Source organism: Schistocerca serialis, chromosome 1, assembly GCF_023864345.2.
Source record: "Schistocerca serialis cubense isolate TAMUIC-IGC-003099 chromosome 1, iqSchSeri2.2, whole genome shotgun sequence".
NCBI lineage: Eukaryota > Metazoa > Arthropoda > Insecta > Orthoptera > Acrididae > Schistocerca > Schistocerca serialis.
The window spans coordinates 528526021-528548872 of NC_064638.1; the positions used below are offsets into that span (position 1 = coordinate 528526021).

At 39.3% G+C, this 22852-nt stretch overlaps 1 protein-coding gene across 3 annotated transcripts in view; it reads left to right on the plus strand.

Annotated features, from left to right (window-relative positions):
* The first annotated feature begins 8619 nt into the window (after nucleotides 1-8619).
* LOC126474873 (uncharacterized) overlaps nucleotides 8620-22852 on the plus strand; it is a 105158-nt gene continuing 90925 nt past the window's right edge. For 2 of the 3 annotated variants that reach the window (XM_050102358.1, XM_050102375.1), the window contains exons 1-2: nucleotides 8620-8946; nucleotides 9591-9683. In XM_050102358.1, the coding sequence (XP_049958315.1) occupies nucleotides 9614-9683 (70 nt within the window). In that variant the 5' untranslated portion in view covers nucleotides 8620-8946; nucleotides 9591-9613. Of the gene's footprint in view, nucleotides 8947-9575; nucleotides 9684-22852 lie in introns of all 3 variants that reach the window. The other variant, XM_050102367.1, reaches the window with a different exon arrangement.

Below are 22852 nucleotides of genomic sequence, written 5' to 3' on the forward strand. Positions count from 1 at the left end.
AAGTGAGACGACTGTGGTTTGCGCTAGATTTTGTGTATTACCCGCTGATAACATCGACGTTGAGAGTCCGAACGGTCCTTGTGTGTGACAAGAGCTCCTTCTCAAAATATTGGTTGCGGTATTTTTGTGTTTTTCAGATTGGCTAGGTCATCCATCATTTCTAAGTAGTTACCCAGCAACAATAATCTGGCTCCTTTGAAATTCTTGATACAGTTTGGTTCTTTGAATTTATTTATTTTTAAAAACATCTTAACCACATACGTCTCTATTTAAGGTAAGAGGACATATGACATCGTCATTTAGCGCCCTGAAACACAAAACACTAACTAACTATACGAATCAGTCTTGGGATAGACCTCCGTGTCTGTTATTCCAGAGGACGTACGTTGCATCTCGGGTACAGAAGTCATTCACAGAATGGTTCGTTGAGAGGTGATAGGTCTCAGTTTTCCTATCCACAAACAAATGCCAACTTTGCTTGGAACGTTAAATGCTTTCTTTGGGTTGGAGAAAAGTGTAAGAGGGTTTTTATGGAGTGGCGTGTCACCGCAAATGATTTTGCACTCAGCGCGTGGAGACGTGATATGTGTGTGGAGAATTTGAGCATTTTACATTAGCAGGTATCTACTACCTATAATTTACTCCAGCGGGGGAGTATACTTTATATGAGATTGTTACACATTGTTTTGCTGTGAAGCAGGTACGTTCTGGAACATGCTTAATAGTCTCTACATTCACATTTTTAGTAACCTACTTTTTGACAGGAGGAAAATCATCGCATACTGGAGGTCCAATGGCAATGGAAGCTTTTAAAACCAAGAGCCAATTGGCATTGTCAGTTGCTAGGAAAACAGCGGCAACCGGTGAAATCATTTTGGTATTCCGCGACAAAAAGGAAGAAATATTAATGTATACGTTCCGTCGACATCGATGTCATTAAAGACTGAGCACAGGCTCGGATTGTTTCGAGGACGAGGAAGGAAATCGGCCGTGCCCGTTCAAACGAGCCATTCCAGCATTTGCCTGGAGAGATTTAAGGAAATCATGGCAAACCTAAATCTGGATGGTCGGACGTGTGTTTGAACCGCCGTCCTCCCGAATGCGTGCTAGCTATGCTAACCTCTGTGCCACTCCGCTCGGTATTTCGTGACAAATGGTTTTGGGTACAGTTCCTACTAGCCAATTTCCATGACACGTTCTGGCTTCATCAAACTGACACAGAACTGATACGTCTGTCTCTCTGGCGGTGCAGGACGCCAGCTCAGTTTCCAAAGATATTTTTTTTTTCCTAGGGTAGAAGGGGCCCGTTGGAGCAGCTGCCCCCCCCCCCCCCTCAAATCCCCTCTAATTATCGCTTGGTATGTTCTTCGTTGTGGCAATAAACTTTACTGGAGGGTGTTGATGACGTGAAGCTGGCTTTTCCTTGTTTCAACACGAACAATTACTTTTGATTATTGACAAAATGAACGAAAATGTAATAAAAACATTTAACATTACTTAATATACGGCGGCAACAATCCGACGTTTTCTGTATGAACATTGTAATGCTCCTGTTCGCGAAACAAGGACTCAGGGAGTCGTGGTTTTAAGCAAATCGGGTGGATTTGCCTGTTCGAGGCCCCGAACTGAACCCAGATGTACATCTTTAGAACTGGAGCGCCGTCTACTTGCCCTATCAGTTCACAGAAATACCCGACTGCATGATCCACGATGAATAAGAACAAATCGCGTCTTCAGTGCAGAGAACTCAGAGTACAATTTGATTTGCAGATTAATCGCTGTTCAGTAACTGAAGAAGGGTCCACACGTCATTACTTACGTGGCCAACACCTGTGGGACGAAAAACAGTGGGTGTTCGGGGACTTCTAGTCGCATTTCTCGAGATGACCAGCCGAGTTAACGATAACATTTTTCTACCTTATATTTCGACTTTTCGAAGCCCATTGGTCACGCAGGTGTTCGGTTTATTGCGTTTGTATTTGACGTTCTGTGATTACGTTGTCAGTATGGTGGCCTTCAGTGCAAAAACTGGTTTGATGCAGCTCTCCACACTCATCTATCCTGTGCAAGCCTTTTCCTTTCTGCATAGCTATCCGCCATCTATACCCATTTGAACCAGCCTACTGCGCTCAAGCCCTGGCCTCCCTTTACATTTTTACCGACCCCTTCCCCCTCCCCCACACATACACACAAACTTCGTGTTATCACCCAATCCCTTCTTTCAGCTAAGCCATAAATTTCTTTTTTCACAATTCGATTCAGTACCTCCCTATTAGTCGTTTGATCTACGAACCCAAACTTCAGCATCCTTCTGTAGCACCGCATTTCAAAAGCTTCTATTCTCTTCCACGTTTCACTTCCGTACAAGGCTACATTCCAGACAAATAAATTACGAAAAGGCCTCTAAACACTAAAATTGATATGTTAACAAATTATTCTTTTTCAAAAATACTTTTCATGCTATTTATTCCCAGTACGCATTTTATATCCTCTCTACTTTGGTCATCATAAGTTATAATACTGCCAAAATAGCGAAACTCATTAACCACTTTAAGTGACTCGTTTCCTAATCTAAAAAATGGTTCAAATGGCTCTGAGCACTATGGGACTTATCATCTGAGGTCATCAGTCCCATAAACTTAGAACTATTTAAACCTAAGGACATCACACTCATCCATGCCCGAGGCAGGATTCGAACCTGCGACCGTAGCGGTCGCGCGGTTCCAGACTGAAGCGCCTAGAACCGCTCGGCCACACCGGCCGGCTCCTAATGTAATTCCCTTAGCATCGCCTGATTTAATTCGACTACACTGCATTACCCTTGTGTTAGTTTGATTGACGTTCATTTCCTCTTTTCAAGTAACTATCCATTCCATTCAACTGTTCTTCCAAGTTCTTTTCTGTCTCTACCAGAATTACATTGTCTTCGGCAAATTTCAAAGCTTTTATTTCTTCTCCTTGATCTTTCATTATTTTTCCAAATTTTTCCTTGGTCGGCTTCTTTTTCCATTCTTCTGTAAATAATATATGTGAGTATTTTGCAATCATTGCCTTTGAAACTTATATTTCGGTAATACTCACTCCTGCCGCACCTATCAATTTTGGAATTGGAGGTAGTACATTCTTCTTGAAGTCTGAGGGTATTTCACGTTTCTCATATATTAGTTCTTCACGCATCTCAATATGTAAGTCATATCTGCTGAACTATGTGCTGCACACAATGATATAATTTTGCAGGTACATTATATAGTATACGTGGACACTGTCTGCAAAATGTATTGCGAATAGAGTTGGTTGGAAACAAGTAATAAATGAAGACATACTGCCGCGTGGTGAAGTTTTTACTGCGTGAACAGCGAAAATGCAGTAAGTGATAAACGTTTTTCCTGACATCATTTAGTGAGGGGTGTCAGCGAGAAAAAGTCTCGTAAAGGTTTCAAGTTATGTGTAAAATTCGTTGGCAGTCGCTAAGTGCTCTCATTCTGAAATACTGGATGAATATAGTCAGTGCAATTTGCGCGCTATCAGTTACACACTTTTTAACTGTCTTACTAGTTAAACCTTTATCATAAAATTACGCCTCTTAATCGGTAGATGATTACAATATTTCAAATTTTTAAATTAGACCACTAATTACGCGAAATACTGAAAATCAAATTTTTGTTGACCCTGAAAGGTAGGCAATTTGCTTTTGGGACGGGTGACCGTGTTAGACGTCCTGACAGAGCGAGCAGCTATCTGCGACTGTCTGCTGATGACGCTGTAGTGTGCGGGGAAGTGTCGACGGGGGAGACTGTCAGAGGACATAGGATGACTTGGACAGAATTTCTATTTGATGTGGTAAATGGCGGGGTGCACTCAGCCTCGTGATGCCAATTGAGGAACTACTCGACCGAACAGTAGCGGCTTCGGTCAAGAATGCCATCATAACGCCCGGGAGAGCGGTGTGCTGACCCCGCACCCCTCCTATCCGCATCCTCCGCTGAGGATGACGCGGCGGTCGGATGGTCCCGGTAGGCCACTCGTGACCTGAAGACGGAGTGAGTGTGGTAAATGGCAGCCTCCTCTAAATCTGGAAAAATTTAAGCTAAGGCAGATGAGTAGTAAAAACGATCCTGTAGTGTTCGAATACAATATTAGTGATGGGATGCTTGACACAATCAAGTCGATTAAATGTCCAGGCGTAACGTTGCAGAATGACAGGAAATGGAACGAACACGTGAGGTCGGTTGTAGGGAAGGTAAACGGTCGACTTCGTTGTTTTGGGAGAATTATAGGAAAGTATATCTCATTGATAAAGGCTATTCTGCACAAAGCACTTGTGCCACACAATCTGGAGATCGACTCGAGTGTCTGGGATTCCCGACAGGCCGGATTAAAGAAAGACGACGTAGCGTTCCAGAGGCGTGCTGCTACATTTGTTACCTGTAGTTTGGATCAATGCGCGATCTTTCAGAAGCTCGAAATTTAGTGCGGACTTCAATGCAAGATACTTATAAATTGTAAATTATAGTTCAATGAACTGTGGGTGAAACCCGTACAACAGGGACTTACAAGCTTTCAGCGAAAATAATAGTGCATTGAGAATGGCTAACTTCTAGCTGAAATCTAGATCTTCATAATAACTTTCAAGCAACTTTCAAGCATCTCAGTTGCGTTACTGGATTATTGACTTCTGTCAGAGAGGTCACAGTTCGTAGCAATTGACGGAAAGTCATCGTATAAAGCGGAAGAGATTTCTGGCATTTTCCAAGGTAGTGTTATAAGGCCTCTGCTGTTTCTTATCTGCATAAATGATTTAGGAGATAATCTGAGCAGTCGTCTTCGGTTTTTTGCAGATGATGCTGTGGTTTATCGTGTATTAAAGTCATCAGAAGATTAAAACAAATTGCAAAATGATTTAGAAAAGATATCTGCATGGTACGAAAATTGGCAATTGACCCTAAATAATCGTAAGTGTGAGGTCATCCACATGAGTGTTCAAAGGAATCCATGAAACTTCGGTTACACGATAAATCAGTCAAATCTAAAGGCCATAAATTCAACTAAATACCTAGGAATTACAATTACGAACAACTTAAATAGGAAAGAACACACAGAAAATGTTGTGGGGGAAGGCAAACCAAAGACTGCTTTTTACTGGCAAAACACTTAGAAAATGTAACAGATCTACTAAAGAGATTGCCTACACTACCCTTGTCCGTCCTCATTTGGAGTAGCGCTACGCGGTATGGGATCCTTAACAGATAGGATTAACGGAGTCCATCGAGAAAGTTCAAAGAAGGGCAGTACGTTTTGTATGATTGCTAAATAGGGGAGAGAGTATCACTGACAGGATTTGGGGTGGATATCATTAAAACAAAGCAGTTTTCACGACGAAATCTTCTCACGTAATTGCAATCACCAACTTTCTCCTCCGAACGCGTAAATATTTTGTTGACGCCGACCTACATAGGAAAAATGATCATCATAATAAAATAAGGGAAATCAGAGCTCGCACCGCAAGGTATAGATGTTCGTTTTTTTCCGCGGTCTGTTCGAGGTTGGTATAGTAGAGAATCATTGTGAAGGTGGTTCGATGAAATCTCTGCCAGGCACTTGAGTGTGATTTGCAGAGTATCCGTGTAGATGTGGATGTAGAGGCATTACGGGATAGCTTCGTTAACTCAAACGGGAATCCCTTGAGTGAAGAAGTAGCACTTTACGTCCAATACTATTGAGAAAGTATATAGAGCAGGCATTTGTGACAGATTGCAGAACGATTCTAAAGTGCACTATGAAGCGGGTTAGTTGTTACAGATTTGCACACCAGATGGAATCGTTTTGTCATGGCTAGTTCTCCCAAAGATCTCAATAATTCTGACAGATACGACCTCGAGAATAAGAATCGTTCTTGACAGAAATCTTCACAACCTCCCGAAAGGAACTATTCCTGGTGACGTATCATACTATAGTTCCCAACAAGCTGAATTTCTATGTTATTTTATAGCGAGTATCCCTGGTCCGACCTTACTAGCTGCTTTGCGTTTCCGAACAACTGACTTCAGAATAATCCAATTAAAAAAAAAAAAAAAAAAAAAAAAAAAAAAAAAAAAAAAAAAAAAAAAAAAACGTCTTCCCGATCGCTTCTTTTTTCTTGGAATAACGATAGCAAAGCAGCAAGCGAGTGATTTAACAAACATTTTCGGGTTACTCGTAGAAGTAGTCACAGTTATCCAATCATATAGAAATTTTCTTGTATGAAAAGAAAAAGAAAGTAGGTAAGCCAGAAGTTTCAATTTCATGTCAACATCGAGTTCAACGGTCTGGACATTTACCTCCACTGATTATGGAAACACGTAAAAGAGTGCGGCCGGATGAGGCAGTCTTAATCAGTGCGCCAATTCATTGGGTTTTCCCTGTGCCATACTTAGTTTGAAGTCTGTATTAGTTTCACTCTTTCGTGGTATTGAGTGTACGGAGTGGTATAGGTCGTTTCTTATCCATTTCTCAGCGTTGCCATGTCGTGCTATGAAGATACGAGATAACGAGTGTATACAGTATTTGATTTACGGCGCGAAACTTAAATTTTTGATTCGAAAATGGACAACAGATTTTTAAAAAATAACCTCGCTGTCAAGTCACCCTAGAAAAATTGCACGTTTTTTTTTATCATGATTGTCTAGTACGTCGACTTCTTACGGTCTATCGATTCGGCAATTGAGTAAGTAGTAAAGCAAGGAATTGTCTGTTTTATTTTAAATTGTGTCAGTATTTCATATGACCAAACAGTTTATCAACAATGAATCATGACTTATCGAAACCTTGAAATGTACTGCACGATGTTTGCTGGTGTATGATCTGTAGCAGCGTGAGAGTTCTGCAATATCAGCAAAATGAAATTACTTATATTCTCTTTTCGATAAGAAAGTGTAGTGTTGCCTTCATTACTTACCGTCATAAACCCAATATATAGCGGTAGACTTCGTAAATTCCCCGTGGAATAATAAAAATTATGCGGTAGACATACGGGGGAAAAGCGCGCAATAACACATTACTACGTGTGTGGATATGCTTTTCGGACATACCGCAACTGCAGGTGAAGTCTATGTCTCCGTCCTAAATACAAATGATAATCTTTTTAAGTTCAAAATATTGATGTGGTTTCTCGCTAGTTTAGGCGCACAAGTATGCACTGTACTACAGTGTAAAGTTATAATGACTGTAAAGAAATTATAGGTCCGCAAACTTTGGAAATTTAGTTTCATTCCTCAATACGCAGTTTGCAAATTAAGAGATGGGTTCTAGTATCCTGCGCTAGAAGTTGCTTACCGAACTCCAAATGAATCGAGCGTATTTTCAGCAATTTTTCATCGCACTCGGTTGCAAAGACATTCTTGGCTAACGCAATGTTGCAGTACTCATCCGTACTTGAGAGAGAGAGAGAGAGAGAGAGAGAGAGAGAGAGAGAGAGAGAGCGCAGCGCATTCGAGACCAGAAAGGCAGGCTGGATGGAGCGTGATATAGAGAGGCGAAAGAGAAGAGAATGTAGAGAGGAACTGGCCGAAGAAGGGGCGGGCAAACAAGCGGGAATGGAGGGGCTGAAACGAGAGAGATAGTGGGGGAAATGTATCTGGCCTGTGATTGGCTATTCCATGGAGCGCGTTCAGTAGCCCTCCATGGAGTCTACATATCGTGTGTAGTATAAAGTCGATAGCCGTCGTTTACAAATTACATTTTGTATGTAGTATAACCATTCTACTTTTATAACATAGGGAAACAATTATCACAGAAAAAATGAGCGCTAAGGTGAGCTCTGCGCACTGCGTCAAGGGCAGAAATTGTAGTTTTCTGTGTACTCTTCACTTTTTTTTATCTCCGCGTTCTCTCTCAGATCAGATTAGCGCATTTTAAGTTGTGTATGCATTACGACGATAAAAAAAGTGTCTGGGTTTAAGAAAAATTATATAATGCTCCGGAAATTGGCTCCATTATACCATTATTGGTGTGAAGTTAGTGTGACAATTGTAGAACGTGATGGTTGATAGAGGTATGGAATAATCTTTGACAATTTGCAGTACACTGAAGTATTGTACGTCTCATTCGCATAAGACTGAACAGTGTGTCGCAAGAACATATTACTGTGCCTGATTACTAAACCAAGTTGGCAATAACATGAGTTGTGTTGTCTGTTTGCTTACAGGCAAACTACTTCTGTATTGAACCTTACGATAGAAGTATTTTTCATGGAAACAGCCAACAATGGTGTACACCTGGAACAGTCAGAATTCCCACAAGGATAATGGGAACTGCAGTACTGCTAAGTTCCATCCAGTTTCGGGTATTTTCTGGAAATCTGTATACTATGGTTTCCTGCCTGGTAACTACCATCCAACAATGTTTTAGAAACGTATATAAGAATTCTTCAACAAAGGTGAAGCGCATTCATTTGGCGCCAAGTGATCAGCACTTGTCACCCGAACTATAACGACAAAGCTTTTAGTAGGTTTCAAAATTAGATGCAATAATACATTTTATCACGTGATGAAAAAGTCTATAGATCATTGGACAAAAGACCCTCACTTATGTCTTGCGGGTACGTCACAGTACTAGGGTCACGTGACTCGTGGTCGCCATCTTGCCAGTTTCAGGTTGTTCAGGGTTAGTGACGTCGTGTCCTAACAAAAATTTGTAGTGGTAGCTTGTCACATTTTCGCAAAGTATGTGACGTTGAAATCGTAATGTATGGTGTAGCAGAGATAGATGCTAACTTCTGATGAGTTGTGCAGCTTGCGTATTTTAATCCACGCCGTTGTTCTTGCGTATCTTTGCTTTACTCTTTCCCTGCTGGCGGCAGATGTCTTTTTAGGCGAGGAAATGGCGGGAGGTCAGAAATGTAACGCAGGCTTAGTGCAAGTGGACTAGTGCCTGTCATTCATCCCCCTAAAGGAGTAACTTTTAAAAACGGTAAGACATTCTGTAAGGCGGTGAACTATTAAGTGTGATGTATGAGCTAGTGCCATCTATTTGAAGTTGCAATGTGTACAACGTGTTGGGTACAAAATAATAATAATAATAAAAACAACACTGCTGTCCTCTAGCGAGTCGCGATTCGAGTGGTGTCGGGAAGCAAAATAATGTTACTGAAAGTCGCGAGGTGGTGAAATGTGATTCGAAAAACATTTTGACTAACAGTTGATTTACCTTTTTGTTTAATTAGTGCTCATTAACATTAGCGCATTGACAGAAAGAAATTTCAGTCCATAGAGTTCTGAAATTGTATTTTATTTAGACGGTGAGTACAATGGTGCCTGCGTGTTGTACTGTAAAACATGGTGATACCATAGTGATATTAATTTGACGAACCGTGACAAATTGTAATGTAGAAAATAACATTGAAGGTATCCTCTAACATCATTTGACGCATTGCAAATCAGAACGTCGCATACGACAGTTCTTGTATGAAAAAAATAGTTTCGTTCACACACACACACACACACACACACACAAAAATAGTCATGTATACATAAGGGCACGCCATCTTGAATAATCAGTAGAATATTATACGTAAGGTGTCACCTAACCAAGTAAACTAGTATACTTTGTTTAAGGTTAAGAGATACCTGACGTCTCCATGGAGGCTGTGATGGGAGAAGCAAATGAACTTCAGCCGGATGATAATACTACGGCGTCCCGTGATATAGGTAACTGGAAACTTGTCATTTGTTGTATGAGTTGTTGTTTCGTATCTGATCATATAATTTTGTTATTTTGTGCTGATTTTGTATCATATTCCTGTATTTGTGGGTCTGCGGTGTTATTAGGGTACTGTGCCCTAGCCGAATGAGATCGCGAAACACGGCGTGTTTCTTCCCTACGTACAGCATTTGTACTAAACTTACTCCTCTTGACGCCCTCGCAGAAGATCGTACGTACGGTGATACTACGTGTTTAAGTGATGACAAGTGACGAATTTTTCGAGACGCCGCATTCCGTAGTTTGTCACGCCTGTGTGTGCCGATCTAGCCTTTCTTGGCATGTACCAACCATATAGATCGTTAGCATGATTACAGAGGCGGAAATAGTTTTTGTTTATCTTTTAATAGCACTAATAGATTTTAGAAATAGCTTGTCGTAGAGAAACATGTTACATACTACATACCTTTGCAATATAGGCATGCATCTCATTGCAGTTCGATGGTTGCAGAGCACGAGTAATTATTTAAGAGCAGTTGTGAACCGCTTGTACTCATAATCAGCCAATAATGTGCAAAATCCTTAACACAGGGAATATTGAAAGATTAGGCTTACACCTGCTATTCATCGCTCGTGAACTTACTGTGTAAACATGGCCATGTTGTATTATTTTGTTTAATTTTTGCCTGTCAGTGAAATAGTTAAAAGAGAAGGGACTAGATTACTTAAGAGTGGTATTATTAAGAATTATGGAAGATCTGTGACTGTGCTACACTCCGTGAAATTTGACTTGAAACTTTTGATACTCTGGTAAATACTGCGAAGAATGTGTAGGCCCTATGCTCTACCAGATTGCTATAGCACAGGAAACGTTAACATTCAACGTATATAGTTTGACGAAACAAATTTATAGTTTTGTATTATGTGGCTAGTTGAATTTATTGTTTTTACTGTTTTGTTTTATTTTTCGGTTGTGGGTGTTCTAGAACTCTCAGCTTTTATGAATCGTGTAGTTTAACTTGTATAGATTTAGTATTCTGTGTTAACAGCACCTATAAAATAGCTTCAGGACACACAATTCATGTACCATTTTTTTTCCCCTAGTGTTACAATGATTGTCGGGAGCAGATGAAGCCAGTCCTGCTTTGTCCCCACCCGCAGATTGCCCAAATCAGGGAGAACCATAGTGCATTGTCTTATAAGTTCTGCTTCAGTTTGACAGTGAGCTTTGATTTCTGAGAATGAGTTTGTCTGCAGTGCCCATGCATCAAGAGGATTATTTGATACTAATCATCAGCTTGAACCAGTGGTTTATCGTTAATGGCTGCTGTGTCATCACATTTTGGTGCAAATGTTCAGTTTTGTTAGTTGGCAGAATCAGTGTTTGTGGTGACAAATTGATCTGTAGCTTAGCTTTAGTTCAAAAGGTGGCAGGTTATTTATTAGTTGAAGTCAACGAATATAAATAGAAGAACACTTGATTGTGGTGACAGATTGACCTGGTGGCTTAGCCTGTTTGAAAAAAATTATCACGTAAATAATGTTACAGTCTCCTTGTTGTTTATGCCATTTGTCGCATGTTTCCTCAAAGCCACAGACTTGGATCGAATATTCCTCTTTATTATTGCTTACAGCAGTCAAGCAACTGCTCCATCACCTATTTTACCACAGGTGAAACCTGCCTGGAAGAAGGGTTGCAGAAGTGATGTGCAAAACAATTGTCAATTAGCTATCCTTGACATCCATTTGTTGTAGAATTTTGAGACATACTCTGAGATCAAACATAATGAGGTATCTTGAACAGAACGACCTCGTCCATGCCAACTAGCATGGATTTTGAAAACATAGATCACGTGAAACTTAACTTGTATTTTTCTCACATTACATCCTGAAACCCGTGAATCGAGGCAGTCCGGTAAGTGCAGTATTTCTTTGTTCTGAAAAGCATTTGGGTCAGTACCACGCCTAGGCGTATTATCAATAGACAATCCTATGTTATTTCAGACAAAGTATGTGACTTGATTGAGGATTTCTTGGTATGGAGGACACGGCATATTATTTTGGATGGAGGGTCCTCGATGGGTGTAACTTACCTTAGGGAAGTGTATTGGGTCACTTGCTCTTCATATTGTATAAATGTTCTTGTGCACGATATAAATTGTAACCTCTTACTTTTAACCGATGATAACAGTTATCTATAACAAATTATAGTCTGACTGTAACTGCATAAATATTCAGTCAGAGTTTGACAAGATTTCAAAGTGGTTCAATGATTGGCAGTTTGCTAAGGGTGTTAATTATTTGAATATTAGTCCGTATAAATTATAGATGTTCTGAAAACTCCAGCTAAACTACAGCCCCGAGGAAAGAAAAGTCGTTATGGCGAGTAGTTCAACGTAGTACTGAAAATTCTTCATCTTTCTATTGATACAGATCTAGTGAGTCATTTTCCAAGAAAAAGTATGTACATTGCAAATTAATTTGCTGCTTATGCATAGACTTAATAATTTCTGTTGACATGCAGAAAAATATGCTCGATCTTACTTCCACTTTCTTACAACCTGAAATTCCAGTTTTGTAATGAAGTGCCTCACGCATGGTGCATTTCGTAACTAGCAGTGTGTAATTTTGTTAGATGTCTTCTTGGTGTTTGTAATTTTCTTATCACACACTTGCATGTGTACGAGAGTGGTGGCAGACAATCAGTCTCTCGCAAATACCTGGTGGGTGCCTTGGAGGCATTAGTGAGATGTCTCACTAGTGCCTGTTTTTAGCTTCAACACTTAATTGTTAAAGTGATGTGCGTGTAAAATGTTGGGTGGTGACATCTTGGCTTTGGGATTTTATGTTAGTGCTGATGTGGTGAGCCACTGTAGTGTTCATTGTGGTTATTATGAGTCAATCACAAGTGTTACATTAATAATGATAGCTGTAGTTTTGTAAGTGTATTAATTTTTAAGAGAGATTTGGAAATGAGAAGAATGTCCCTCTGTATGGCATTTCCTAGTAATATCAGTTGCCTTGGGAACAACTGGAGCATGTCGTGCGGATCAGAGCTAGAGAATATGTGCTGGTTGACAGTGTTACATTGTACATCCTGCCTCCATTCCAATGAAGGAAATGCACTCGAACATTCCAGTTTCAGTCCATGCTAGCGAATGTAAATGTGTGACAAATGTTGAGTTAACAGTTTGATCTTGTATAACCTGATGTGTAAATTTGCACCATATTTAATGCTTTCTTCTTATTTTAAACAAATTTTTATGCAAGTGTCGCCTCAGGCTAACACAGTGGAATCTTGGGAACATAGATCGGGATAGTGAAGTTTTGTGTGACTATATGGCTGTTGCCATATGACATATGGCAGACATCAGTGACTTAAAGAGCTCCATACAAACATGTTTTGGTGTGTTAAAACCATACTCAACATATTAGGAAAAACAGATCCCCCCACCTGACCATTCAGATTTATATTTGCCATGGTTTGTCTGATTTATTCACGGAAATTACAGGGATGGTTCCTGTGAAAATGACATGACTGTCTCCATCCATAATGACCTCATCATCAGTGATCTGTTAAACCCATAATTATAGATTTTGAAAAGGGCTTTTGTATGGAATATTCTCTTTATAAATCTGAGATAATAAGGCGTGACAAACAGGAATTGAAAGATTATCTACAACTTGTGCAGAAATTAGTCTGCTGTTGTATCAAAGGACATAAATGGGAAGCAGTAGTCAAGGAGAGCTTAAGATATGGTTGTGGCTAATATCTGATATTATTTAGTCTTTACATATATCCAACAATAAAGAAACCAGAGAGGAGAAATTTGGAAAAGGAGTAGCTCAGGAAGAAGAAGTCAAGACTATAAAACTAGCTGGGGACAAGAATTCTGTCAGAGACACCAAAGTACTTGGAAGATCAGTTGAATGGAATGGTAAGTGTCTTAATAAAGAGGCTATAAAATAAATACCATTGAAAGGGAAACAAGATTAACAGTATGTGATGCGGGTGGAAATTAGATCAGGGAATGAGACTCTTCAAGTGTACTATTTCTGTTATTTTCACTACAAAATAACTGATGATAGCTGTAGGAAAGACGATATAAAGTGCTAACTGGGAATAGCCAGAAAAGTTTTCTCGAAAAATAATAATAAAAAAAACTTTAACATTGAGTTAACTTAGAAGATGCAACAAACTCACTAAAGAGACAGCTTACATTACACTTGCCTGTCATGTGCTGGAATATTGCTGCGTGGTGTGGGATCCTTACCAGGTAGGATTGATGGAGGACATCGAAAAAGTGTAAAGAAGGGCAGCTCATTTCATGTTATCGCGCAATAGGGGTGAGTGTCACTGACATGATACGCGAGTTGGGGTGGCAGTCACTGAAACAAAGGTGATTTTCTTTAAGAAATTTCAATCACCAACTTTCTCTTCCGAATGTGAAAATATTTTGTTGACACCCACTTACGTAGGAAGACATGATCATCATAATAAAATAAGAGAAATCGGAGCCCAAACAGAAAGATTTAGGTGTTCCTTTTTCCCACGTGCCATTCGAGAGGGGAATGGTTGGGAAGTAGTATGAAAATGGTTCGATGAACCCTCTGCTAGGCAGTTAAGTGTGAATTGCAGAGAAACCATGTAGATGTAGAGTATAAATTTAAGCCATAGAATTGTTTCCAATGTTCATTTGTCTGGTGTGTAGCCTTGTATGAAAATGAAATATTGGGCAGTAAATGCTACAAACTAGTTGAAAGTTGAAGTGCTACAAAATGATGCTGAAGATCAAATGGGTAAATCGGATAACTAATTGGAGGTACTGAAAATCAAACTGGAGAAACACAAATTTGTGCTACAACTTGGCTTAAAGAAATTGGTTGTTAGAACACATCTGGAGGCATCAAGTAATCATCAGTTGGGTAATGGAGGGAGGTGGGGAGAGTAAAATCATGGAGGGGGATCAAGGCTTGAAAATAGAATGTAGGTGCAAATTGATGTAGGTAACAGTAATTACACAGATAAGGTGTCTTGTACAGGATAAAGCTAGAGCTGAAAGCAGCATCAGTCTGTCTTTGGACTGAATGGCACAGCACAGGTTGAAAAATGGAATGAGAGGGAAATGAAGGAAGACATTCTGTAACTCATAGAAGAATTGCTTTGATTTGCATGACATTCACTTAAAGGAAGATAGATATTTCTGTTATGAAATCTGAACCATAAGTTACAAATTCGAAATTTGCACTTACACCTTGTGAGAATAAGTAATAAGACTTTATAAGTGCAGTACTGCATACATTGTTTGTATTTGTAGTTCATCCCACTCTTCTTTCTCGTTTAATTCTGTATACTTCTTGGTGAAAGTTTTATGTGATCCTCCATTTGAAATAAACATCTCCAAAAAGTGTATGATCTTATTTACTGATATTTTTTAGTTTGAAACATAAAATAATCTGTTGTTATTGTGTTCTGTTGGATAATGATTTTTTTTAAAAAAATGGCAGGTTTGAAATGGGGAATAAAAACAAAGAACAACTTGGGATAGTTGAGCTCATCTATCACAGTTCAGCATGAAATCAGAATCATGTGTCAACTTCGAATCTGTCGTATGCTATTTACTGTGTAGTGGGTACAGTGGGAATATAGGAAAGCGAACAGAAAAAGAAGAGGACACAAGGATATCATCAGCTGTAGAGGGTATAGTATTTCTGTTGATGCCGCCATGTTTTGGTGAAAAATTTTTATCGTTCCCTCTCCAAGGGTCTGTGGGTAAAGCAGTCGTGGAATGATAAAAGTTTTGTGTGTGGCTTGGTTTTAAGTGGCTTCTTCTGTAAGAAGTAACAGTGAGAAACCCGATAACTGGTTTGGAAAAAATTAGTTCGCTCACATTTCACATACTGCCTCCAGCTGTCTCATAGCAACTTCTGCCCATGTCCTACACAAAGATAAAATGGGAAGACAGTTTTAGATCAATAAGGAGCTAGTCGCAGAGGGGAAAAAAAATTCACAGAAACAAATGTAATGTATCTGTTTTGTTCATTGAACTCAAATTCCAGATATCTACTGGATCGGCAGTCTGCTTTTGCTCCTAGAGTGCATACTCCCTCAAACTTCGCTGATCACGTAGATGACTGGAAATGAAATTAGAACTCTACACTCGTGCACGGGAACACACGTGCAAACTCTTTTAAGCTTACCCAATTGGGAAAGTAACCTTTTTTTGATCATGAGGGATTACCAACTTGACTTCTAAGGTGTTGACCTCTATAAAACACAACATCCACACCATAAGGCCTATGATTGCCACGTACACCCATCAAGGGCTACTGTCCGAGCCCTCAATTTCTCAAGCCCCGAACCACTCCATGAAATTATTTTACATACGTGTCATTCTTCCAGTGCATTTCAGAATCAAGATACAGGCATTTCAGTGGACCATTGCCTGCTTCCCACTAATTGCTCTACTATGTGGAGTGCTGCTTCTGCTTCCTACCAGGGCTTTCAGTAGTTTCTTTCCAACATATATTGGAAAAACACCTGAAGCGCAGTGTTCTATGTTGTTAAGTCTAAGTTAACTCGTAAGGCAGTTTAATGTTCCCTACAAACATGTCTCTGTGAATCATGGTAACTGCCTCCATCGTTTGATGTTTCAAAGGAAAGAGCTCTGATTTGTGTTCTGTCTCTGATCTTAAATGCAGTTCTCTTTTCTGCATTAACTTATATTGACAAAAAAAAATATTGTTAGTCATGTACACTACAAAAATCATTTCCCAAAAATACTGAGAGAGTGACAAACTGTCCTCAGAAACTCCGGCCTTCCAAAAACAAATTTGTGAGAACTTTGGTTTCTACAGCATCCCACAAAATGAATAAAATGTAGTGTGTCCAGCAGATTCAGCACTTTCACAGATTGTAGCATGTTAGTATGTTGCTGATAATGTTGTACAAGACACTTGAAATGAAACTGTGTTATAACATCCATAATTCCTTGATCAGTGTGCTGAATTTTGCTGGTTGTTTTGGAATGAAAACTAGTAGATTGTTTTGTAGTGAGACACCTTTCAGGTGTAGTTTACGAGAAGTTCCTCTCATCATTTTGCGATAAAACAATATCAGCCAATTCACTGATTGTACTCCTATCATCCAGGCACTTTAGAGATTCTTGGACGTGTACGGTTTTGAAGCGATGTGGATTTGCAGATGGGAAGCAATTTCAGTTTCTCCTGTCTGTAAGCATTCTTGGAAGCGGGTACTACACTGTCTTTGCTCAGCTTTCCATCACCAGAACTTTCTTTATAGGGTGCAAGACTTCGTAGGCACAAGTTTGAAACAACATGAAATTCATACCTATTAAGTATGATATGTTTTTCGTACTGTGACATCAATCCTGCTAAAACGCCATTTGTCCTGTTAGTAAAAACATCTTTGTTTATGGATTTTTCAGTAAACAATTTCAGAACATTCCTCAAACCTATTGACGCAATCCATAGGTAAAACAAAATTTTCTATTCTTATCTCGCTGGAAGTTTATAGAGTCTTTGCTAGAGCTATTCATCGACTTAGAGTTATTCATAATGGGACCCCATTACTTATATGCACAGAACTAAATCCTTTTTTCAGATAATCATATATCCCAGCTTTCATTTGCTGGTACTTTGTTATCCCATCAAGAGCAATTTGGGGATATGTGCACATGTTTGCATGTTGGTGTAGAGATACAAGAGTAATTGCCAGTGTAGCCAAACAAGATGACTAAGTTCCATCTTTGGAAAAACTAACACTGCTTAGCTCATACTGAGAACAAATGATACTTGATACTCAGTGGAACTGTCTTTTACATACTCACCATTAATACAGAAATTTAAGAAACTTAACTCCCATGATCAAATCATGGCAACAATCTTTCAGAAAGTGACATATCTTGTCGCATTTTTGCCTGAGACTGTAACTGCTGATGTCTACTGTGAAATATTACAAAAGCTATGAGCTGTTCATAACAAATTGTAGAGATGTGTTATTGCTGTGAATTTGTTCACTACATGATAATGCACAATGCATGTGGCACACAGGATCTGATGTAATTCTCTAGGTAGGTAGCTTTGGTATTTATTTCGCACATCCCATATCTTGTGCTAAGTGACTCTTCGTTGTTTCCAAAGTTAAGAGAAATTCTTGGTTGGGAAGGTGTTGTAGATAAGTGTTACAGGGGTCAGATGCAGCATTTCTGTGGTGATGTGCTTTGTACCTTTACCTTCCAAATATACTGCATCTTTTTTCCCAGTATCCGGCAGCAGAGCTACCTCTATCATCAAGTCTGGGGCAGTAATATCTCAGAGTGATAGCCCACAAAGGTTGCTCACTGCAACGTAAGTAGCCGGCCGGTGTGGCCATGCGGTTCTAGGCGCTTCAGTCTGGAACCGTGTGACCGCTACTGTCACAGGTTCGAATCCTGCCTCGGGCATGGATGTGTGTGATGTCCTTAGGTTAGTTAGGTTTAAGTAGTTCTAAGTTCTAGGGGACTGATGACCACAGATGTTAAGTCCCATAGTGCTCAGAGCCATTTTGCAATGTAAGTGGACACTGCTGTCTGAACTGGGAAAGTGACACTATCTGCTAAAACTGCCTAATGTGTTCCCTTTCCGGAAAACACATTTGATAACTGTATTAAATTTACAGGTAAACTGTCAGATGAAAATAGATTTCACAAAATAGTGTTGTACAAAGTATTGAAATTTATTAGAGTAAGGAAATCTGAAGCAGAGATTATCCTGTGAAGAAATGTTAAATATATCTGTGGTTGTCACAGTTGAAGTGTGGTGCAAGATAAATGTTTGTGACAGTGAAGGAACTGAGTTCTGATGGTCACTGATCCATCTTTACTGAGCATGGTGCCACAACGGTAAGACAGTGGTTTGAGCCCCCGTCTAGCCAGCCATATTTTTGTTTTCTGTGGCTTCTCGAAAAAACTTTATAGCAAAGCTGGGATGTTAAATGAAACAACAAGTTTACTGCTACCAGTCACCGTGATGGTGGTAACAGTAAACTTGTTGTTTCATTTATAGTCAATAACAGTCACGGTAAAGCCTAACCTAAAATGTTCGCATTTAAAGCTGGGAAGTTTGCTCCATGACTGATTTCGTTAAGTTCAGGTGTTAATATCTTGTCGGCCAAGTCTGGTATCAGCATCCGCATTAGACTGTCCATAAGATATTTTCAATATTACTGGCCTTTTATTTGCTGTTGACAGATACAGTGAGATGGAGTTGGAGAGAACCTGTGCTGAAGTATGTCCTTAACACATTGAGGCACAAATATGTCTGTAAGGCTGGTGCCAGTGCAAAACACTTGTCTGTAAATGAAACTCGTAGAACAAACAGTGAAAATAAAATAAATTACATATGGCAAGAATAACTGGGATTGGTGGACTTCCGTGCTAACCACCAGATTCACACACATTGGTCATAAAGAAATTCATAGAAACCTAAAATAAATTGTGCAGAGTAGCCCATGTAGTAGTAGTAGTAGTAGTAGTAGTAGTAGTAGTAGTGCGTAGTGACTTCAGCCTGTCCAGTATCAGTTGGTAAAACATAGCATACATTATCTATACGAAGGCAAGCAGCCCTGTAGATTAATAGTAAACAACTGCCTCTAACAACTAATCCCATAGCTCAAGTATGGAAAAACATTTTAGACAGGTTTAGTGACTATGATGTTATTATAGGAAGAACGATCACAAAAAGAAAACCATAAAGCAAGTTAGGAGCACATTTAGTGTAGATCTGGCAAACAGAACGGTTGTTGTTAAATTAAGTCATAAACTAAAATAAGTCATAAACTACTGTGTACATAAATATGTACCAGACAAAGAAATAAAAAGCTGTAACAATTCACTGTAGATAAATGGCACCATTCAGAGAATGTTGTAAAAACAAACTACTACACTCTTGTTACAAAAGAGACTACAGGAAGACTGATGTGGCAAAATTAATAGCAAGTTCTGCGTCCTTAAGGACCATGCATGTGGCGTACATTAATTTTTCAGGCTATGGCAACAGGATATGTCAGAAAATCTTCGGACATTGTGGTAGTACTTAGTCAGTGAACAGAAGCAAAACTTGCTTTTCAATCTCTTGTGGGCCCATGTGGTGTTGAAATTGAATGCAACAGACATGAAACAGAAGTATTAAATTTTACATTTAAAGATGTATTTATGGATGAAGTTACTACAGTACCATTGTCTGAATGACACACAAAATCTTGAATAAGAGAAATTGATGTTTGTGCTACTCGAAATGAAGTCCCATTCTTCTTGACAGAGTGTAAGGGAACAATGCAGGAGACCTTCACTGCCATACTAGGCAAGGTCCTAATGGAAATGGTTTGCCGTTGCTTTCCTCCAACGGTAATGGGGAGGGGGGATGACGACGACACAGTAACACCCAGTCATCTCGGGGCATGTGAAAATCCCTGACCTCGCCGGGAATCGAACCCAGGACCCCGTGCTCAGGAAGTGAGAATGCTACCGTTAGACCACGAGTTGTGGACTATTCGCATTATTAGTATTGAAAAATAATCTCTGATGAGAGTGCGAGGTCCTGACAAAATTCCAGTTAGACTTAATGTAGAGTGCCCTTTCCTAGCTCATCAGCAACAGGTAGTCCCAAATGACAGAAAGTTGTGTGACTTGCTCTCGTTTTAGAAGGAAAACAAAAGATGGAATGTGCAGGATTACAAGTTAATATTGGATGAGAGAAACAACAAGAATGATTTGACAAGGCATTGAAAGATCTAATCCAAAACATGGCCTCTGGAGTAGATAGTATTCACTCAGAATTATTGAGCGCCCACCATCAGAATATTACTACACCTGGTTGCAAGATACGGCACAGGTGAACGACTTCAAGAAGAATGTAATAATTCCAGTTCCAAAGAAAGCAGATGCGGTTTTAAACTATCAGTTTAACCCTTTCGTGAGCAAAATTATTGAGCAATTTTTTTTTAATGAATGGACAGCAGATAGTAGTTGACAGATAGGTATATTTATCATACAGAATATCAAATTTGCTTCAACTGTGAAAGTGAGGTCACACAACAAGGTGGGAAGTATTCTTCCCACTGCCCTTCCTTGGAGTTAAATGACAAAAACAACTTCTTCAATATATGTCACATTTATTTGATAAATTTACTTCGTTTTTTACAATGATTGTTCACAATTACTTGAAATGAAATTTTCTGAAACATGGGTCTATGCAAAGTGGTTTGTGACAGTATGTACAAACACAACGAGTGCGCTTTTCTGCAGCTTTGGTACTATAATGACAGCACCTTCTGTAGGTTTCTCCTAAAATGGGTTGATGCTCCCCTACAGCCACATGATGAACATCTTCAGGTACTGTACTCCTTTTTGCCAGAACGACAGGTTTTTGTCCACGCCTTTTTCGGGATGAGAAACCAGCGATCAATTGTCTGTCTAGATGGATCCTGTATGTGAGCTGATCATGCTGTCCACTTTCTCTTTTACTTATTTTCTGCAGGATAAAACTGTTCACTATAGCAACATCCGCCAGGAAATAAAATATTCTGTGCCACCATTTTACAGAACGTCTGCCAAAAGCATACCTTTCTCATAATTGATCAAACTTATGGACACCACCCATTATTTTGTTGTATTCTGCCACAACTTCATGACAGAAAATCTCTGTACTAGTACCATCCTTGTTTTCCCTGTTCACTGTGGCTGTTTCTCTTGGGCCATGAATTGAGGACAGGAAAGTGACTGGATGGTTATCCATCCATTTTACTGCAGAAATGGCACCTTTTGTTTCAAACTGGAATTCTCCTCATTCCAATTTTACGTTTTCCGTCATAAATTTGGGTAAATATTTCCTGTTGGTCTTCACTTCCACATCCATACACACCCCTCTTCTAAAGTGATTATGTATTTCCTTTGTTAGATCTACTACAACCCTTTGGCCCAATGTCAAGCTACTATCTGCCTTACACTTGCCTGTGTAAACGTCAAAGTTCGTTTTACATCCAGTGAGTGCATCTGACAAGCACCACACTTTGTAGCCTTGTTTCACTGGCTTCATTGGCATATACTGTTTCAGAGATGATCGTCCTTTGAAAGGAATCATCGATTCATCCACTGACATAAATGATGAGGGCTCATAATTATTCTTACAGCTCTGCAAAAGCTTTTCAATCAATGGCCGTAATTTATGCATTTTATCATATTCTGGATGATTTCTTCTTGGGTTTGCAGTTTCGTTGTTAATACAGTGAATATTCTCTACAATCTTCTTAAATATTTTGCTTGTCATTACATTAGCAGTTGGCTCTACGTTTAGTATAGGGTCTAAACTCCAGAAGTTAGAGAGAGCAGGAAGTTGGTGAATTCCCATTAGAATACGACATCCTATATAAGCTCTTATTTCTTGAGTAGTTGTGTCCACCCAGGTTTTTGATGGACATCTACTACCACGATTTTGTTTTGCGTACAAGTTTGTTTCATTTACCATGAGAGTGAAAACATTGTCATCAAAGAACTTGAAAAATAAGTGAGCTCCCGATCATTGGCATTACAGAGAAATTTTGGTTTTCCTTCTATTCGTGTTTCAGAGTTGTTCTTTACATTGTCGAAGTAAGAACAGTCACAGTTCCATTCTTCTTCACTTTCACTGTCCAATGTATCAGTACCGGCAACAGTTAGGAACACGAATCATTCACTGTCATGTTCATCACCATAAATGTCTTGTTCCACAGAAACATGCCTTGAATCACTGGTGACTGTGTTATCTAGAACATTTCAGTTCATCTGCAGCACCTTCATCTTCTTCAGTTTCTGAATCACTTTCATCAGGTATTGAAAATAATACATTGTAAATTTCGTCAACATGTTTAGGATTGCTGAGGTCTAGGGAATGAGACATCTGAAAGGAAAGCAATGCAAAGAAATAGAAAACTGGAGGGTGTAAAAAATACTACGTCAATTCAACAGAAGTAAGCACTTGGTTTGGTATGGTAAACTTGACATTCTTTAGTAACATAATGATCTGTGCTGCATTATTTCTGAAACCCACTAAGTCAAAAATGTCAAATAAATGTGGCAAAATATAGACATATTCGTTCTAGAGACATAAAACAATGGGCTATCAAAGAGGCGATGGGAAG